Source organism: Rhinatrema bivittatum, chromosome 12, assembly GCF_901001135.1.
Source record: "Rhinatrema bivittatum chromosome 12, aRhiBiv1.1, whole genome shotgun sequence".
Classification (NCBI taxonomy): domain Eukaryota; kingdom Metazoa; phylum Chordata; class Amphibia; order Gymnophiona; family Rhinatrematidae; genus Rhinatrema; species Rhinatrema bivittatum.
In genome coordinates this window covers 64,398,909-64,418,012 of record NC_042626.1, presented here as the reverse complement: position 1 = coordinate 64,418,012, position 19,104 = coordinate 64,398,909, and the positions used below count along the sequence as shown (strand labels likewise).

General features: G+C 46.8%; 2 protein-coding genes across 3 annotated transcripts in view; one reads left to right on the top strand and one right to left on the bottom strand.

Moving 5' to 3' along the window:
• SIAE (sialic acid acetylesterase) overlaps window positions 1–19,104 on the bottom strand; it is a 95,009-nt gene that overhangs the window by 74,807 nt on the left and 1,098 nt on the right. The window contains exons 1-2 of one of the 2 annotated variants that reach the window (XM_029573069.1): window positions 7,046–7,199; window positions 2,370–2,531 (exon numbers count right to left, since the gene is read on the bottom strand). In XM_029573069.1, the coding sequence (XP_029428929.1) occupies window positions 2,370–2,531; window positions 7,046–7,100 (217 nt within the window). In that variant the 5' untranslated portion in view covers window positions 7,101–7,199. Of the gene's footprint in view, window positions 1–2,369; window positions 2,532–7,045; window positions 7,200–19,104 lie in introns of those variants that run through there. The other variant, XM_029573070.1, reaches the window with a different exon arrangement.
• The window catches only part of LOC115074007, a 69,155-nt gene continuing 61,132 nt past the window's right edge, over window positions 11,082–19,104 (top strand). The window contains exon 1 of the mRNA XM_029573071.1: window positions 11,082–11,162. The gene's annotated coding sequence lies outside the window, so the exon portion shown is untranslated. The remainder of the gene's footprint in view (window positions 11,163–19,104) is intronic.

The following is a 19,104-nucleotide window of genomic DNA, read 5'->3' as shown; positions in this document are numbered from 1 at the left end:
TATTGACTATTTAAAGGTTGAATTGAAAGCTGTACATATTCTTCAGTCATCAAATCAACTATCAGTAAAAAGTTGGAAGCCACATTGCTTATCATTGTGCTTTTTGGATAAAAGACTGTGATTATTATTAGTGCTGTTTGCAAGGACAGGAAGGGGCTTATACAGGAACTACAGCAAAAGGACCTTGGAACTACCGTCTCCCCTCCCAAAGGGAGCCCTGGAACTCAGAGTGTAATTGCTATCCATGGAAAAATTGTGAGAACTGTGTGCGGAAAGGGCCCGTCTCTCTTCCTGTGTGCCCATGGGGACCACTTAAAGGATCTGTCCAGCCCAGGGGTTATATGGTTACTTTTTTTTTTTTTTAAGACTGGTTCTTCAGTCATCTTTAAGGCTTTTTCTGCCTCTCTTCAGGACGCATGCATTTGTACAGAATTGAACAGCTGATATTGATTGGATATTACAAAGATCCACTGGCTCAGGCTGGTAGGTTTTTAATACCGCTTCTTCCTAACTAGTACATGTGCACAGACTTCACGTAGATGATGTGTGCTGGAAGACATCTGTGAATGGAATTGGGCTCTAAACTACAAACAACGTTTGTTCCAGTTAAATTGTAAGGTGAAGACAGATTGTTCTATGGAGAATAATAGCAGGTTTCTTCTCCTCAGTGGCTCTCTCATTAAAACTGCAGAGGCCATCATTGGGCTCTTCTTCCATCTTGCCTTGCTAGGCCTGCAGTCAGTTTGGTACACAGTTGCAAGCACTCGTTTTTTAGGGTGGCTGGTTAATCCCTACAACTCTGAATTTGTCTCCATGGCATCCCCAACCCTGGTCGATCTGGGAAATGGAAGACCTGAGCTGGGAATTGAACCAGAGTCCCTCTGTATGGCTCTGCCATTGAGCCTCCAGGCTGCTGCCTCTCCCCAATCTGATTACTATAAACAAACAAGTCTATGCTTTGGATATGCTATAAGATGAAATATATGTACGTCTCCCTGCAATACAAGCATTCCCTGAATAGCGCTCCACCCCCACCTCTCCCTTTAATAACTCCCGCCAGCCCAAAATTTTTTCCCCTTCCCCTGGTCTTAACCTCCTCTACATTCACCCCTCCCCCTCACCTTGAAATCCTCCTCAGACCCCAAGAATCCTCCCCCTGCTTATTGCTCCTTCCCCCCCCCCTACCCCCGCAATCCTACATTAATGCTCTCAACCCGCTTCTCCTCCCATCCTCTCTCATTTGCCTTTTTTGATCCCCCCCAACCTTCTCACCTAGCATCTCAGTATCGAATTTGTATCACTGTATCTTGGAATGCATAATTTACTGCACGCTCTACTAATGCCTTGTATTTATATTCTCTGTTCTTACCTAGTTGTACGTGTATTTCCATATCCACCATCTTATGACTATATTTGCCATAATTATTAAAGCTGTATCCCCACCACCCCTTCAAGTTCCTTTACATCCCCCTCCAAGTTCTATGCACCCTGTTCCATGTACTCCGTTTAAGTTCATTGTAAACCGATACGATGCTCCTACGAATACCGGTCTATAAAAGCGGTTAAATAAATAAATACATGTCCTGTGGTGGCGTTCTTCAATTTAAGACCTGCAGGTCAATATTGGCTCTTGTTGGCAATGTTTTTAAAGACTGTGGTAAAGTTTTCAGCAGTCCATAGCAGACTAGAGCTTGCCGCCACTCTCTCTGCTGGGAGCAGTGGCCTTAGTGGCGCTGCAACTCAGCCTTCACTGCCAGGCTCACAGTGGCCACTGAAGCCACTGCTGTGTCTATGGGCCTTCCCCAGCTCAGCAGAACAACCTGCTGCCTCGATCTGCCTTCTCCTCTCATACTGGCAGGAGCCTCCCACCGCTGCTCCTTCCCTGCAACAGCCCCTTAACAGCTATTTGGGCTGTGGCAGAGAAAGAAAAAAATATATATCAGGGCAGCCTCCACCCTCTTCAAACAGGCTTTCCACAGACCTCTCCGAGGACACCGCCTCTCTCTCTCTCTCAAATGACCTATCCATGGGGCACTACCCAAAAAGCAAGGCAGATAAATATATTTTTCCACCTAGTTGCAAAGAGAGAGAGATTCTAGGGATTCTTTGTACTAACAAATCTTGGTCAGTTAATATTCTTTTCCATAGTTGCATCAATCCAGCTTTGTTCCATTTACCATGTTGTATTTCCCAGTTTCACTTCTAATTCTCTTACTACTTCTGAGACAGAATGATCTTGAATATTTTAAATAAATTTGTGGGCATAGAGCCCAAGATTTGCTCTAGCTATTTATTATGTCTTTGGTGCAGAACCTATTTGTTGTTTATTAAAAATATTCTGTTTGAAGAAAAGGAAAATACTTTCTTACCTTCTATTTTTACTGTTTTCTTGGAAATAGCATTCAGGTTTTGAGAAACAATGACTTTCACAACAGCTCCAACATCACCTTCTCCCCAAATCACTGCTCCTGCTGGTTCCTTCTGCAACACCATTCGATCAGCAAAATATGATGCCAGGCGAAATTCAGCATCTAGGCACAAAATATATTGCCATGTTAAGTTTTATATAGAACTGTAAAGAGGTTATCAATTAGCATTCTTTGTAAGGGATGTACTAGCAACACCACAGTTATAGTTATAAGATTTTCACCATTTTGTTGATAAAGTTAAATTTGCATGAAATCTGCTGCAAAAGTGTTCTGTGATATAGGAAAATTGGTTCTTATCTGCTAATTTTCATTCCTGTAATACCACAGATCAGTGCGGACTCATTGGTTTTGCCTCCCCTCCAGCAGATGGAGACAGAGTTTTACTGACACTGCAACATTACCTGAAGTGCCACCTGCAGTCCCTTAGTATTGATAAGTACCCAAGCCAAGATGGAAATAATACCACCAACCAAGTTATATTCCCCTGAATAAGCAGTGAGAATTTGAAAACACATAACCTTGACATCATTAATAAAAACTATGCAGGACTACATACAAAACCTGTGCCATTCTTCAGATTGATTACTACAACAGATCGAGCGGACTCTCCAAATCCAAGACCTCCTCTGGGCGGGACTCTGGACTGATCTGTGGTACTACAGGAATGAAAATTAGCAGGTAAGAACCAATGTTCCTTTCCCTGAACATACCCAGATCAGTCCATATTCCTGGGATGTACCAAAGCTTCCCTGAATGGGGTGGGGGACTGTGAGAGTCCCGCTCAAAGCACACTTTCCCAAAAATCCCTCGACTCTGGGGCCTGGCAATTTAAACGATAATGCCTCACAAAAGCATGCAAATTCTTCCAAATAGCCACCCTAACATCTCCCAGGGTGACACTTGTTGACGTTCAGTCCAGGATGCTGCTGGAGAACGGGTTGAATGAGCCCATAAATCACTCTGGAATAGGACGACCCTGACAGATGTACGCCGAACCTAAAGCATCCTTTAACCATCATACAATCGTGGTCTTCGAAGCTTTACAACCCTTTTTTTTTTTTGCACACTACTCCATAGCACAAAAATGTGATCCATTTGCCGAACCTATTAGTGAACCTCAAGGTACCTCAACAAAGCACGCTTGACATCCAAGCATCTTAACTCTTTAGCATAAGGCACTGTAGCATCCTAACTTGAAAAAGGATGGTAGTTCCACTGACTGATTCAAGTGAAATGGCAAAACCACCTTCAGCATAAAAAAAGGAACCGTCCTCAAAGACACTCCAGAATCCTTAAAAAAGGCTATAAGACAATGCCTGCAATTCCAAAATCCTTCGGGCAGAACCAAAGGCCACCAAGAAAACCACCACCATCAAAGTGAGATCTTTAATTGTGGCTCTCTTAAGAGGTTTAAGAGGTTCAAACGGCACGACACACAAGCTCTTAAGGACTATGTTAAGGTTCCAGAAAAGTCACAACTGAACCGGAGGGTGCAAATATTTCACCCCCCCAGAGAAAACGCATTACATCTGGAGGCACTGCTAGAGTCACTCCCTGTACCTTGCCTCGGAGGCAGCCTGATGCCGCCATGAGACTTATGTGCTGCCTGCCTCATCTTCGGATGATGAGATACATTGCTTCCTCTGAGAGTTCCCACTCTCCAGGATCCAACTGCTGATGGCTGAGGAAATCCGCTTGCACACTGACCATTCCCGCTATGCGAGAAGCCGCTAACAGCACCAGATGCTGCAATGCCTGGGCTATTTGAGCTACCGCCCGACTTTTGGATCCACCCTGTCGGTTGATGTAAGCCACTGTCATTGCAATGTCCGACAGGATCCTCTCAGGCTTGCCCCTCAACAGCAGCAGAAACGCCTGCAATGCCCATCTCACTGCCCTCGTTTCTAGGCATTTGATGGACCACAACTCTTCCTCCACTGACCAGACTGGTCCAGACACACTGCTTCCTATCTAGAAAGACTGGTGCCAGTGTAACAACTGTCCAGCCCAGAACCTTCAAGTCCACCTCTCGACTCAACTTGTCCCAAACAAGTCACCATGAGAGGACGGAGCGAACAAGCCACCATGAGAGGCTGGACCTAGCCAACTCCGTTAAAGGAAGTGGCAGATGAAACTGCCCCAACTACGGATTCCAGCAAGAAAGCAACATTCACTGCAAGGGTTGCATATGAGTGAATGCCTACGGAACCAACTCCAACGTGGAGGCATTAGAACCGAAAACCTGCAAGTAATCCCAAACCCTGAGAACCTGCTTCCACAGCAAAGCTTGAACCTGTAGCTGTAATTTGGATATGCATTCATCGATGACAAAAACTTTCTCCACCTTGGTATCGAAACATGCCCCCAGAAATTCCAACACCTGAGAAGGGGAAAGATGGCTGAATCAAGAGGCCCTGCCTCTGGAGAGCTGCCACCATAACTACCATCACCTTGGTGATAGTCCAGGCTACTGACACCAGACCAAATGGTAGGGCACAACCTTGAAAATGCCATCCCAGGACCATGAATCTGAGTTATCTTTGATGGTCGGTTCGTATTCCTATATGCAAATATGCTTCGGTCAAACCCCGAGAAGCCTGGAATCCCCCCTTGCACACCGCCACAATCACGGAACGTCAAAATGGGTCAAAACGTCCCTTCTTTCTTCAGAAAGACGAAAATAAATGGAATAGCGGCCCTTTCCCGGCTCTTTCAGAGGTATGCTAAACAGGTTTCAGCAACCACAGACGATTGACTGTTTACTGTATTAAGAGTCTCCTTCTCTTGTATGAGCAGGGGGGAGCAATGAATAAAATCTCTTAGCGGACAAGCAAACTCTAACGTGTAACCTTGCCTTATCACGACTAGTGCTCACTGATCCGATGTGATCTTGGCCTACTCCTCGTAAAAAAAAAAAAAGAGAGAGACAACCGACCCCCTACAGCTGGTACCGAGGAGTGAACCACTATCGTATCATTGGGCAGACTTGGCTTCACCACTTCCCTGGCTAAAGCCATCCCTATTTGATCTGCGCCCGCGAAAGGACTGATTCCAGGATGATTTCCATCCGGCAGACTGGCTCTGGGTGCCCCTTTTAACCCTGCTGGGCTGGAAACATTTATTGCCTCTGAAAAAAAAGCGCGCAGGTAAAGACCCTTTCCCTTTAGGCTTCGCCAAAAAGCAGCTTCCCTTCAAAAGGCAAAGCTCCCAACTGAGACTTAGATGACACCTCTACTGATCAATTCCTCAACCAGAGGAGTCGCCTAGGCGAAACCGCTGACAGTGTTATCAGAGAAGGGCTACCAAATAAGGGGAATGGAACAGCTCCCCTATGAGGAAAGACTAAACAGGTTAGGACTTTTCAGCTTGGAAAAGAGACGGCTGAGGGGGGATATGATAGAGGTCTAGAACGGGTAGATGTGAATCGGTTATTTACTCTTTTGGATAATAGAAAGACTAGGGGGCACTCCATGAAGTTAGCATGTGTGTGAGGACAGACGAAGGCTAAGGACTCAAGACAAGATGTGACAAAGGCTTGGACATGATTCTGAAGATTAGGAACAAGACGAAGGCTCTTAGAGAGTTCAGCACCACTGAGCACCCTACACAATCCCGGGGCTGGTCGTGGACCAGGCCAATAGCGGCGCAGGCACTGGACTCAAAGTCTAGTAACAAGCAGGTGCACAGATGGACCTGAGCAGCGCTGGGGATAAAGCCAAGCGAGCAGCCATGCAGGCCCCCCGGCAAGGAAGAACCACTGCAAGATTTAACTGGAAATAAGGAAGTGAGCCAACAGACTGTAGCGCCACAGAGACAGCCAAGAGTTAAGCTCATTAAAATGCAGGACAAAACAGAAGCTCAGGGAAAGCAAGGAAAAAGCCGGGCATTTGAAATCTTCACCACCGAAAGAAGAGGCTGGTGAGTGGGCTGGCCCAGGTTTAAGCTGAGCCCATGGGGCCCTCCCACCAGCCTCTCCCCAGTTCCGGAGGAGGATCACCTCCTCAGTTGTGGCCTCTCCCTCTTACCTGGGGTTAAAGGTCAGCTCCTCTTTTTTGATAATCTAAATTCTAAAACTCAAAGAAGCATATTTAAATATTTTCTTTACAAATTATTAGCTCTATTTTCTTTACTGCTGATATACAAAATGTGTGAGGTAAGAAAATCAGTGTTTGTATTCCAGTCAGTCAATCATCTTAAGTTTCAAAGAAAATGAAAGCAGTGATTGTAAATAGGTCAAAGGGTACATCCCTGGAAATATAAGTTGGTCTAAGAGGAGACACTAGCAGCACATAATTCAAATCTTAACACAATCATCTGTCTCTGGAACAGCTTTGGGGATTTCTGCAGAAAGGTAGTTTTATTTTTTCATGCGTTTCATGGAAAAATAGAGAAACACCAGACATTAAAAAATAAAAAGCACTCAGTGCCCTAAACCACTGCTTCTGTACAAATGCAATGCAGTACAGGACTCAGTCATTACAACCTGCACACAGTAATACGGAAAGCATTCAAAGTATATGAAGAACCTGCAGCCTTTCATTTACATTCCGGCTATCACGTCTAAATAAAAGCACAAACTTTTATGTTACTTACAAAGTATCACATAAAATTCTTACCTCCTTCACAGGCAAAACCTATCAGAATACTCCAAAGCAGCAAGCACCCAGCCATAGCAACTTTGCTATAACTCCACAAGCAGGAAGTAAGGATCACATGATTTTTGTTATTTTCACGAGCGGCTCATGATTAAGTTTCCTCCTCTAGTTAACAAATTTAAAAAGACATACCACCTTGCTCCCTGATGCAGAGCAGGGTGTAGACATGAGACACAGAAAGATGAAATAATATGTTTAAGCCAAGGTCACCCTTAGAGACCCCTTGGTTGACTTTCCTCCACAATAGAAACTGCACGAGCCATGTAACCTTGCCAGACCTACTAGCCCTGTGCATTCAAATTGCAGAGGGAAACCGACAGGAGGAAGAAACAGCAGACAAAATAATAATGTACAAAATATTTCTTCTATTGACTATATTCTCCTGGAAATTTTCTTTATTTCTAACTAAAGTGCCCTTTCTTGGGGTGCATTTGTGAGCTGGGCTGGATTCTATGATGTGCAACCTGTAATGGAGTTAGCCTGTTGCGACTGGTTTTTCTATAAACAACCAAAAGTCCTTACTCCTTTTTGTACAATTCTGTTACTCATGCTAAAATGTTTTTTCAATGTTTTTTTTTTTTATTCTTTATTTATCATTTTCAACATTACAAAAAAACAAAAAGACTTTTTGCAAATGGAAATTTCATAAAGAAGGGAATTAACTTTTTCCCTACCATACATTCCAACTTATAACAATTATATATTTCCCTTACTTTATTAGTCCATAAATCAATATATAATATTGAAACTGATCCCTGAAACTAGGAGAGCAAATCATAGAAATTATTATATCGAACACACAATAATAAACTGCACATCTTCATTCAGTTTTCTTAATTTTAACCATTAATGGGAGATGAGGTTAAAGGGGTTTTAGATTGCAGGAAAGTTTTCAATTGTTCAGCATTAAAGAAAATATTTACGTCTGTACCTTTCCTTATAACACATTTACAAGGGAAATTTAGTTTAAAGGAATAACCTAAAGAAATTGTATCTTGACGCAGGGATAAAAATACCCTGCGTTTCTCCTGTGTTATAGAGGATAGGTCAGGAAAAATTTTTACATTTTCAGCAAGAAACAAAGTTGGAAACTTTCTAAAATAGCTTTTCATTATTGACTGGACATCCATCAAAGAAATACAGGAAACTAATAAGGTCCCCCTATCCAAAACTTCTAGCGATGAACTTTCTAATATTTGAGTTAAATTTTCTTGAAGATAAATTCTATTTGCATTAGCAGAATTTTTTAGGAAATAACATTTGTTAATAACTGGACAATCTGTCTCACCAAATCCCAAAACTTCTTGAAGATATCGCTTACAGGAAACATAAGGAGTTTCACCTAAAACACGGGGAAAATTTAAGATTCTAAGGTTCAAATGTCTAGAAGCGTTTTCAAGGGCTTCTACTCTTCTTGCAATAAATTCCTTGTCTTTAACAACAGCTATTTTAAATTTCGCATTTTCACGCTCTTTTCCTTCCAACGTGTCCAATTTTGCTGACATCGTATCAACTTTCCTTTGAAAATCCTGAGAAGTAGAGGCGTTTTGTATCGCCAAACTCTCTACTTTTAAGCTTAAATTATTTACAGTAGTAGCCACTCCGACCATCAAATCCCATAATGCGGCCATAGTGACGACCTCTGGGCGCTCGGGGATCTTTAGGGGCTTAATTTCAGGGGTGCTACCTTGTAACAACAGGACGCTACTTTGGTGACTTACCCCAGATGCCCCTTCTTCATATCCGGATCTAGATATCTCCGCATTGAAGGGCTCGCCCGGTGTAGCCGCTGGAGCCGGCAAAACCTGATCAGCAGCGGCAAAAGATGTTGACTCTGTTACTATCCCGGGAGAGACTCCATCTCTCAATACTCCGGATTGGAACTGCAAGCTTACCCTTTGTGTCGGAGCTGGCCTCAGGTCTAGACTCAGTGTAGTCTCCTCCGGGGTTGAGATCGCTCTCCCGGTCTCAATCCCCAAGGGCTCCTCAACTCCTGGAGATTCCAATACTGAAGAGGTTAGAAAGCGGATAATTTCCTGCTGCACTGCTGTGGTAGTTGAAGGTGGGGGAATAGAAGGGTGTACCCTAATTTTCCCCTTCCTTTTGGGAGGCATTATTATTATAGAAGTATTTATTCAGCTTGCAGCCAGGACCCGCTCCACTCTAACCGCGAGGTGCAGCCGTTTGGATCAGTCTCAATGGCGGGTTTGTGAGTGCTGGAGTCTACCGCCCTCTCGGCCTTCTCCAGACTAAGCCGGAACAAGCCGGCACGCCCCTTAGGGCGCGCAGCTTGGCGATGCGCCGGCGGCTGCGGTGCGCCGCTCCAGGGCCGATTTTATGGGCCGTGGGACTTCCGCTCACGTCGGAGACGTCGGGGGGCAGAGTTCCGATCGCGTCTCGGGTCTGCAGGCAAAGGTCTCAGGTCTAGCCCAGCTGTTCCGACTCTGGCACGTTAGTTCCTCTGCGTCCCGGGGCACAGCTCTCGCCACTCACACCACCGCCTCAATGTTTTAAGTCAATGTTTAGCAGGAGTAATTTATTTCTCCCTCCTGTGCTTCCCTCATCTTTCTCTCTTCCATTCTTAAGTTGTCTGTGTCAGAGCTCATTAATTAAGTTTGTTCTGATCTCTGAGCAGGTACAATGTGTCTCTGTTTACTTAGCTAAAAAAACAGTAAAAATGGAGTGTTTCTCCATCCCGCTTGTCTTCCTAAGTCTAATTAGATGGGAAAATAATGTTTATTTTAGCAAGCTGCATTTCTATAGCTTGATTAGCAGGAGAAATGTTCTACAGTTTGTTTCCTTTTACTTTAGTTATTTAAAAAGTCCACTATACGATTGCTTGCTGTGTTTTCCTGCAAAACTAAGATGATGTCAATTAATAAGAAGTTTGTTCTGACTTCTGTAAATGGGATAAATACAAATAAAATCAATACTTGCCTTATTGTTGCTGAGGCCACGGGAGCCTGGGGAGCTCCCAGCAGCCAGGGAAAGGAGTGGGAATAGAGACAGTGACAGGGGTGGGAGGAGTGACAACGAATACAGAATGAGGTTCGAATGTTGGTCTCATGGATTGCAGGTAAAGGGCAGGAATGAGAGAAAGTAGAAGGAGGATGAAGTGTAGAGGGAGTGAATATGGGTTTCTTATTGGAGTGGGGGAAAGGTAGATCAGAGGAATCAACACACATCTCTCAGGCATTAGAGACAGAGGGTAGGAGTGAGAGCAAGTAGAGTGGAGGATAATGGACAGGGCAGAGAGGATAGAGAGCAGGATTCAGGGAGCACAGAATAGAAGGGAAGGGTGGAGAGCCGGGATAGGCACAAGTTAGAGGAGGAGGATGAAGGGTAGGGAAGGATGAGTGTGTTTTAGAGGAGAGTAGATGGCAGGGCCCAAGGCAGGGAGGGGGTAAGCAGGGGTTAGAAGGGGATGGAGAATAGAGATATGGCACTATAGAAGGAAAAGAAAAAGACAGGAATATGGTTCCTATCTCACCCCAGGTCAGCCAAATTGTCTGATCCAGCATCCAGGTATGATGATGTTGTCTCATTATATGCATGGATTTGTAGTTTAATTTTCCGATCACGTTCCTATAAAAATCAGAATTATAAATCCATGCATGCAATGAAGCAACACGGATACTGAATCAGCCTTGGTGACTTGGGGCAAGGTGACAACTCTAGGCAGGGAGGAATAAGCAAGGATTGGGAGGAGAGGGTTGGCGACTGGCAGGTAGATGGTAGGCTGGAGGGCAGGGACTGGTGACGGCGAGTTAGAGGGTAAAGATGGAGGGCAGGGGCAGAGAAGGGTGAGTGCAGGTCTCTAATGTGAGAGGCTATTATTTTGGGTCTTTCAGGATAGTGCACGGTTGAGGGTAGGACTAAGTGCATGTCTAGAGAGGAGAGGAATGATTGCGGGTCTCTCAGGTTTGGTTCCTGCCTCTCTCCGTACTTAGGAGGCAAAGCCGTTTCCATGGTAATAGTGATACACAAAACCGTAATTCACAGAGCGCGACAGGAAAGCAGTGAGGGAGCTGTGGAGCCGTAGTGGGAGAGCTGCCGGGAATTATTGAACGGGGCAACGGTGAGGTTGCATGCTTTCATGCGGGGCAGGGGAAACGTACGCCGACGTCCCTTGGGGCGGTTTGAGCTTAGTCTTGAACGAGGACCGTTAATGACCCTTGTTTTGGTGTGAAGGAGCTACTGTCCCATGGGGAGAAGCCCTTCTTAATGGGTCTCTTTTTTTTTTTTTTGGGGGGGGGGGGGGGGGTGTTCAGGGGTCGGATGTTGATACACTTTGTTGCAGTGCTGGTTTCCAGTGAGGGCTTTGGTGCTGATCTCAGTGGGAAATGACTGTGCAGTCGGTCTTGTTGCTTTTTACGAGGTTCTACTTCAGCATCTGTTATCCTGTGGATACATTTAGTAATTTCAAGTCACTATTGATATGGGGCTTTATTAATGAGGCTAATAATATGGCATGTTGAAAAGTATTGCATTGCATTCCTTAGAAGTGGCAAAGAATTCTGATTATATGCATTTCCAGTTAAGCTAATGCATTTATATAACATTCTAAAGTTGGGCTAGTTACAGGAAAAGGTACAGCAAATCCTTGCCCCAGAAAGTTTACAATCTAGAGGCCAGATGCACTGGTGGATGTTGGGGGTGGGTATGTATATATGTGAGGGTGTGTGGGGTAAGTGATAGAGGTAGGTGCATGTGGGTAGGGTAAGGTAGAGGTATTTGTATGTGTTTGTAGAAACACATACAAACATCAGGCTCCTGGAGCTATATCTCCTCTTCTGAGGAACTCGGCCAGCGACTTTGCCTCATCTTCAGCTGAAAATACCTAGGGAAACTGTTAGCCCTGAAACGTCTGCTACTGGATTGCTCCTACAGTAGTTTCCACTTGATCTGCCTGCCTGCTGCTACTGTCCATCTGCGACATTTGTCGCAGAAGGCTGGAAGGACAGACATAAAGATAAAAACAGTGCTTGTGTTTTCAGTTTATTTTATTAAATGTGCTAAACATATAAATGGTGAAGCGTAATTGGAAGTGTGGATGTGATGTAATGGTGGTGTATGAGTGATGTATGTTTACAATAGCTGACGTGGTAATGCAGCTGGTAATATGTTGAAGGGCTTTATGTACAATAAAACGGTAACTTTAAAATGAGCGTGCATGCACTCATATATACGTGTATATAGGCGCGTGGCCACATATGCTGAAATCTTATATGATGTGCGTAAGTACACCTATATGTTATAAAATAGACCTTGCTCATGTATATGTGCTCCTAATTTTAAGCATTTATGCAAATGGCTGCGAATTGTTGGCATTTACACGCACAAGTGAGGAAATTTTATAACATATGTAGATGAAGGAAATGACCAGTATAATCAGTTCGTGCACCAGTCTATATATAGGTCATCCTGCTGATTCTTTTGCCTGCACTCCCTACAGTTTACCCAGACCTCTCAAGCACTTCATATGTGGCTAAAAAATAGTTTCTCCTAGGGCAAGTAGGATGGTAATCCTCATATGTGGGTGACATCATGCATGGAAAACTTATGTCAAAGTTTCTAGAAACTTTGACTGGCACACTGAGCATGCCCATCATGCCACTATCCCCGCATCCACGTGAGGTTCTCTCCTTAGTCCTTTCTTTTCCGTGGAGCTATAGTCTCGTGGAGGTGGAGCTCGTGCTCCTGTTTTTTTTGGGAAAACTTTCAAAAGTGAGATTTTTTCGCTTTTATCTTCTTCTAGGTCTCTCTTCGGTTCCCCTTTTCGGTTCTGTGAGTATTTTTTTGTTCTTCTCCTGGGCCAGCGGTCGTTGTGCCTTTGCAGTCCCCATTGAGCCTCACGACGGCCACTGGCTTCTGTCAGTGCCCCGAGTGCCCTCAGACTATGTCCTCTGCCTGGGGGCATCACATGATGTTTGGGGCTGTGAATTGTGCGCTCAAATGACCCCAAAGGGCAATCGGGCCAGGTTGGATAAGATGGAGAAGGTTAAATCCAAACCCTCCACTCCTGCATCACAGTCATCGACGTCTAAGGACCGAGGGGAACCGTTTGTCCTTGATCCCACAGTGACCACGCCTCCCCCGAGGCTTGCAGGGGAAAAAGGCTCCAGGGATTTAGTTTTTGGGTATTTGCCAGGTTCTTATGGCCTGGATTGGCCACTGTTGGAGACAGGATGCTGGGCTTGATGGACCCTTGGTCTCTCCCAGTATGGCATGTTCTTATGCCCAGTCTCAGTCTCCTTCAAGTCGAGGACCTCAGGATCGTCTTCCTTGTCCTCGCCACCGGGGAAAGACCGGGTCAAGCACCGTAAGAGATTTCAAAACACTGTCACTGGTCCCCTTCTGCACGCAGGACCGGGCTCAGACTGGCTCCGGCGCTTGTCGCCTTGCCCCCGAAGCGGCATTGGCAAGAGGAGGCTCCTTCCCCCCTTGCTGCCGGTGGCCCAAAGCCATCCTTACCAGTTCTGGTGCAGGGCATTGACCGTCCTCGGGGCTCCGAGGAGGAGTTAGCCTCTGCCATCCCCTCTCAGCCTGCCCTTTCCTCAGAGGGTTTCGAGGCAGAGTTGGAACATCCCTGGTTGGAATATCCCTGGTTGGAAGTCCCCTGGTACTTGCCAGGTTCTTGTGGCCTGGTTTGGCCTCTGTTGGAAACAGGATGCTGGGCTTGATGGACTCTTGGTCTGAACCAGCATGGCAATTTCTTATGTTCTTATGTCAGATGCGCCTGGCAGTGGGGCATGCTTTGTCGATTGGTGCCTTCCTCGACAGTGCCAGCGCTGTCACTCTCAAGTCTATTGCCCGCCTTGATACCGGTGCCTGCCCTGATGCTGGTGCCTGCGCCAGTACCGGTGTCTGTGCTGCCTCCCACGGTACTGGGACTGGAGCCGTTGTTGGACTGTCTGGATGTCCCCCTTGGTGTCCTTCCGATTCAGTTATTGCTGACACCCCGCAACTTCTCGATGGGCCATTGGGCAAGAAAACGCAAGGCGTTTGAGCTTGTTCTCGTGGGAGATTCATCTGGGGACGAGGGCACGTTGATGCCCCCCACTCTGCGGGATCCTCGGACACCTTGTCTGGCGCTGCCAGGACCCGGGCCTTCGGATCCAACAAGGCTCCTGCCTACGGATGCACCCAGTGCTCCCCGGCTCCCATCTCCGGGTGACCTAGATGAGCCTGAGGAACCAAACGACCCCTGGGGGGGAGGTTGCCTCTGATGCTTCATCGGGAAGGATCTGATGATCTGCCGTCGGATCCTTCCCCCTCGGAGGAATGCTGCCATTCTCCATTGGAGGACTTGGCCTTCTCGGGGTTTGTCCAGGCGATGCTGAAGCCATTCCTTTCCAACTTATGATGGAGTAGGATGCACATGAATGTCATAGGAGCATACCACCAGGTGGTGGATGGGTCGCCCATCTCGCTATAACCCCTTGTTGGGCGGTTCATGCATGGTTTGCTTCTGCTGTGGCCCCCTTTAAGGGATCCTGCAGCATTCTGGGACCTGAATATGGTGTTGGTTCAGTTGACGAAGCTACCATTTAAGCCACTTGACATGGAAAGTAGTATTCCTCATAACGATCACAGCAGCATGCAGTCAGTGAACTGCATGCCTTGGTGACTTATCCGCCTACATGAGGTTCTTCCATGACCGGGTGGTCCTACGCATGCACCCTAACTTCCTGCCGAAGGTAGTTACTGAATTCCACCTTAACCGTCTATTGTCCTGCCCACTTTTTTCCCTAGGCCTCATTCCAACCCAGGGGAAAGGACGCTGCATGCACTGGATTGTAAAAGGGCTTGGCCTTCTACCTGGACCAGACAGCAGGCCATAGGCAATCTGCCCAGCTGTTTATCTCCTATGACTCCAACAGGCTGGGTAGGGCTGTTGCTAAACAGACTCTTTCTACCTGGCTAGCCGAATGCATCAGGTGGGATTGCAACTCAGGGGCCATGAGACAGCTTATTCTGTTAGAGCCATGGCCGCTACCGTGGCCCACCTCTGTGCAGTCCCTAAGGAGAATATATGCAAGGCCATGTCGTGGCGTTCTCTCCACACCTTCGCGGCTCATTATTGCCTGGACAGGGACGGCCATTGTGATAGCAGGTTCGGCCAATCTGACCTCAAAAATCTTTTTCAGCTGTGAACCAACTCTTCCTGCCTCTGGCCCTATTTTGGGTTCAGGCTGTTCTCATTGTTACCAACAGCACCTCTGTTGTTGTGCCTGTTGGCACCTAGTTTGGTGTCTGTAGGTCCCATTCGTCTCAGGTCCAGCCTGTAGCTTGGTATTCAACCACATGTAAGGACTACCATCCTGCTTGTCCTAGGAGAAAGTAAAGTTGCTTAACTGTAACAGATGTTCTTCTAGAACAGCAGGATATTAGTCCTCAGGAAACGCACCTGCCACCCCACAGAGGTGGATTTGCCTGGTTTGTTATTTTATTTTTAGTAATCTACTTAAGAGACTGAAGAGGGACCCCGTGTGGATAGTGGCATGCTGGGCATGCTCAGTGTGCCAGTCAAAGTTTCTAGAAACCTATGCATGTCACCCCCTTTAGTTATTTAAAGAAATCGTACCAACTTTAGCATTTACAGGACAGTATTCAAAGGCTTTTCTATGGTAAAATAAATAAGCCCGGATTTTCAACACCCTGTGTGCGTAAAATCCGGGCTTTATGCGTGTGGCCATGCCTTGCGTGTGCCGAGCCAGTTTTTGAAGGGTCCCAGCCACGTGCGTAAAGCCTAGTACGTGCACGAGTGCCGGGCTTCTTTGAAGGGAGCGGGGCGGGGGGCGGGTTCTGGGTGGGGCGGGGGCGGGCTGGGACAGCACCATTGTTCGCTGTCCTGGAGACTTGCGCTTCGGCAGCTGGCCAGCGCGTGCATCTTACACACATTCAGGTCAATACAGTAAAGTGCGGCCACGGTTACCCTGCTCCTAACCCGCTTTCTACCCACTTTTTGGCCGTGTTAGTCCAACCCACGTTACACTATCCCCTTTAACCTACTCTTACCGCGTCCTTAAATCACCAGGTAACCCCTTCCGCCCGCGGCATGTATATTACATGTAAACAATCGAATTAGCTATTCCCTCCCATACAGTAACGCGCACCCCGACTATCGCTTTTTTTCCCTGCCGTTTTGCCGCGCATTTAACCTGCTAACTTACCGCCTACTCTTACCCCTGCGTTAGAGGCAGGGGTAAGGGTAGGCGGCAAACTTTCCTCCAGCCCACGCTCACCTGCCCTGGCCGCGTCCATGGGTGCTGGTCTCCGGGGCAGCCCCAGTCCTCTCCCCTCCTCCCGAAGCAACGAAAGCGGAAAAAGTGAAAAAAAAAAAAAAAAAAGCGAAAAAAAAAGTACCAAGAGAGAGAGGGGAGAGAGGACGGGCAATCCTACGCTCGGGATTGCCAGTCCTCCCTCCCCTCCTCCCGAGGCAAGGCGCGAAAAGCAGCCTTCCTTCGGGAGGAGGGGAGAGAGGACTGGCAGTGTAAAGCAACAAAGCGACTTACTTTTTTTGCAGCTCCCCTCCTGGAGACGGACATCAGCGAAGACGACCGCGGCTCCCCTGCCTCCAGCTGCCCGCGAAGATGGACGCCTGCACGGGCGAAAGCGGCCCCTGTGCATGCAATTGGGCCGCGCAAGGCATGACGTCACGACGTTTGGCGTCACGGCATGTGACGTCATGTCTTGAGCGGCCCAATTGCACGCACAGGGGCCGCTTTCACCGTTGCGATGCGTCCGTCTTCGCGGGCAGCTGGAGGCAGGGGAGCCGTGGTCGTCTTTGCCGATGTCCGTCTCCGGAGGGGGGCTGCAAAAAAAGTAAATCGCTTTGTTGCTTTATACTGCCAGTCCTCTCGCCCCTCCTCCCGAAGCAAGGCTGCTCTTTGCGCCTTGCTTCGGGAGGAGGGGAGGGAGGACTGGCAATCCCGAGCGTAGGATTGCCCGTCCTCTCTCCCCTCTCTCTCTTGCTACTTTTTTTTTTCTCGCTTTTTCGCTTTTTTCCGCTTTCGTTGCTTGCTTCGGGAGGAGGGGAGAGAGGACTGGCAATCCCGAGCATCAGAGAACCGTCCACTTCCTGGTACCTGTCATTTCAAATGTCATTTGAAATGACAGATACCAGCATGTCCATGAAGCGTTAGGCCAGCGCACCCAGGATACTGTATAGTGCTCTTTACAGTAAAATGGGTTGCGTGGGCCTAACGCTTCACGGACGCTTCTTAGACGCAGCTTGCATTTGCAAGCTATTTACATACAGTATCGAGCAGTAGGTGAGCTGGACTGTGCGTGCGGCAACCGCGGGTGCGCCCGGCACTAACGCAGCTCTTCCTACCGCTCCTTACTGTATCGGCCCGATTATTCCCAAGGGAAAAGTAAGCTGCAGAAAAAACAGGCACAAATCTCTTTGGGTATTTTTTCTCAGTGCAGTAGTTAAAGCAAAAGTATGTTTGTACTTTTGCTTTGATTATTAGTGCAAAGCCTGCAGGTATAAAGAAAAATATAGCATGTAATCTAGCTAATTAGCGGGCTGATACAGTACAGTGCGCTCCGGAGCACACTGTTAACCTGCCATTGGACACGCGTTTTCCCTTACCCCTTATTCAGTAAGGGGCCGAAAACGCCCATCCAACCCGCCGAACCTAATAGCGCCCTCAACATGCAAATGCACGTTGATGGCCCTATTAGGTATGCCCGAGCGATTCAGTAAGTAAAATGTGCAGCCAAGCCGCACATTTTGCTTTCAGAAATTAGCGCCTACCCAAAGGTAGTCGTTAATTTCTCTTGGCACCGGGAAAGTGCACAGAAAAGCAGTAAAAACTGTTTTCTGTGCACCCTCCGGCTTAATATCATGGCGATATTGTCGGAGGTCCCAAAAAGTAAAAAAAGTAAAAAAAAAAATACAAAAAAACATTTGAAGTCAGCCGGTGGCTGTCGGGTTGAAAACCGGACGCTCAATTTTGCCAGCGTCCGGTTTCCGAGCCCGTGGCTGTCAGCAGGCTCGAGAACCGATGCCGGCAAAATTGATTGTCGGCTGTGAAACCCGCTGACAGCCGCCGCTCCAGGCCAAAAGGAGGCGCTAGGGACGCGCTAGTGTCCCTAGCGCCTCCTTTTGCCAGTTTCTACCGCCGGGCCTCATTTAAATACTGAATTGCGCGCACGGGCGAGTGGCCTGTGCACGCGCCGGGAGAGCGGGCATTTGCCCGCTCTCCTGCGGACTTTACTGAATCTGCCCGTAGGTTTCCAATAATATAACCCTGTAAAATGCTATTACTTTTCACTGATTCAAATTTCTTATCTTAAATGAACCAACCATTTTCCTTTGGGCTCTTGCAGGCCAACCATCTGAGAGGGCTACATGTAAAACCTAAAGTGACTGACCTATTTCTTTAATAGCAAGTAAAGAGCACAATCTGATCTCTTTTATGTAAAATGCATGAGTGCCATTTCTAATGTAACCCAGCAATGTTGAAAACCATTAAAGGCAGATGTGCATTTTTTCAATACATTGTTTTAGTTCCACAGCATTACTGATATTGTTGTAATGAGAACTCTACGGTTTGATACTGATGAAGTTGAATAGACCAGTACTGAAGAACAGTGAATGAAATCCTGAGATTCTTGCATGTCTTTCAATCCTGAAATCCTGCAAGATGTAATCAGGCATTTTTGGGATCTAATAAGTTTAAGAATAAAAGTGGGTAATATGTTGCCACTTGATGTTAAAGATGCTGCATAACATGAGAACTGCCATAGCCCAATGGGCCACCAAGCCCAATATCCAGTGGCTAATCCAGGTCACAAGTACCTGGCAGGATCCCAATAGCAGATAGATTTTATGCTGCTTATACCCAGGGATAAGCAGTGACTATCCTTGAGTCCTAGGATCCTAAATCGACCTTTTTGAAAATTCACCAGAGCTGAATTCATAAATGTTGGTGTCTAGTGTCACTAGGTGCCTACATTTAGAATCCTAAAAAGTGGGTAGCTACAAGGGCAGGGAAACAAATTTAGTG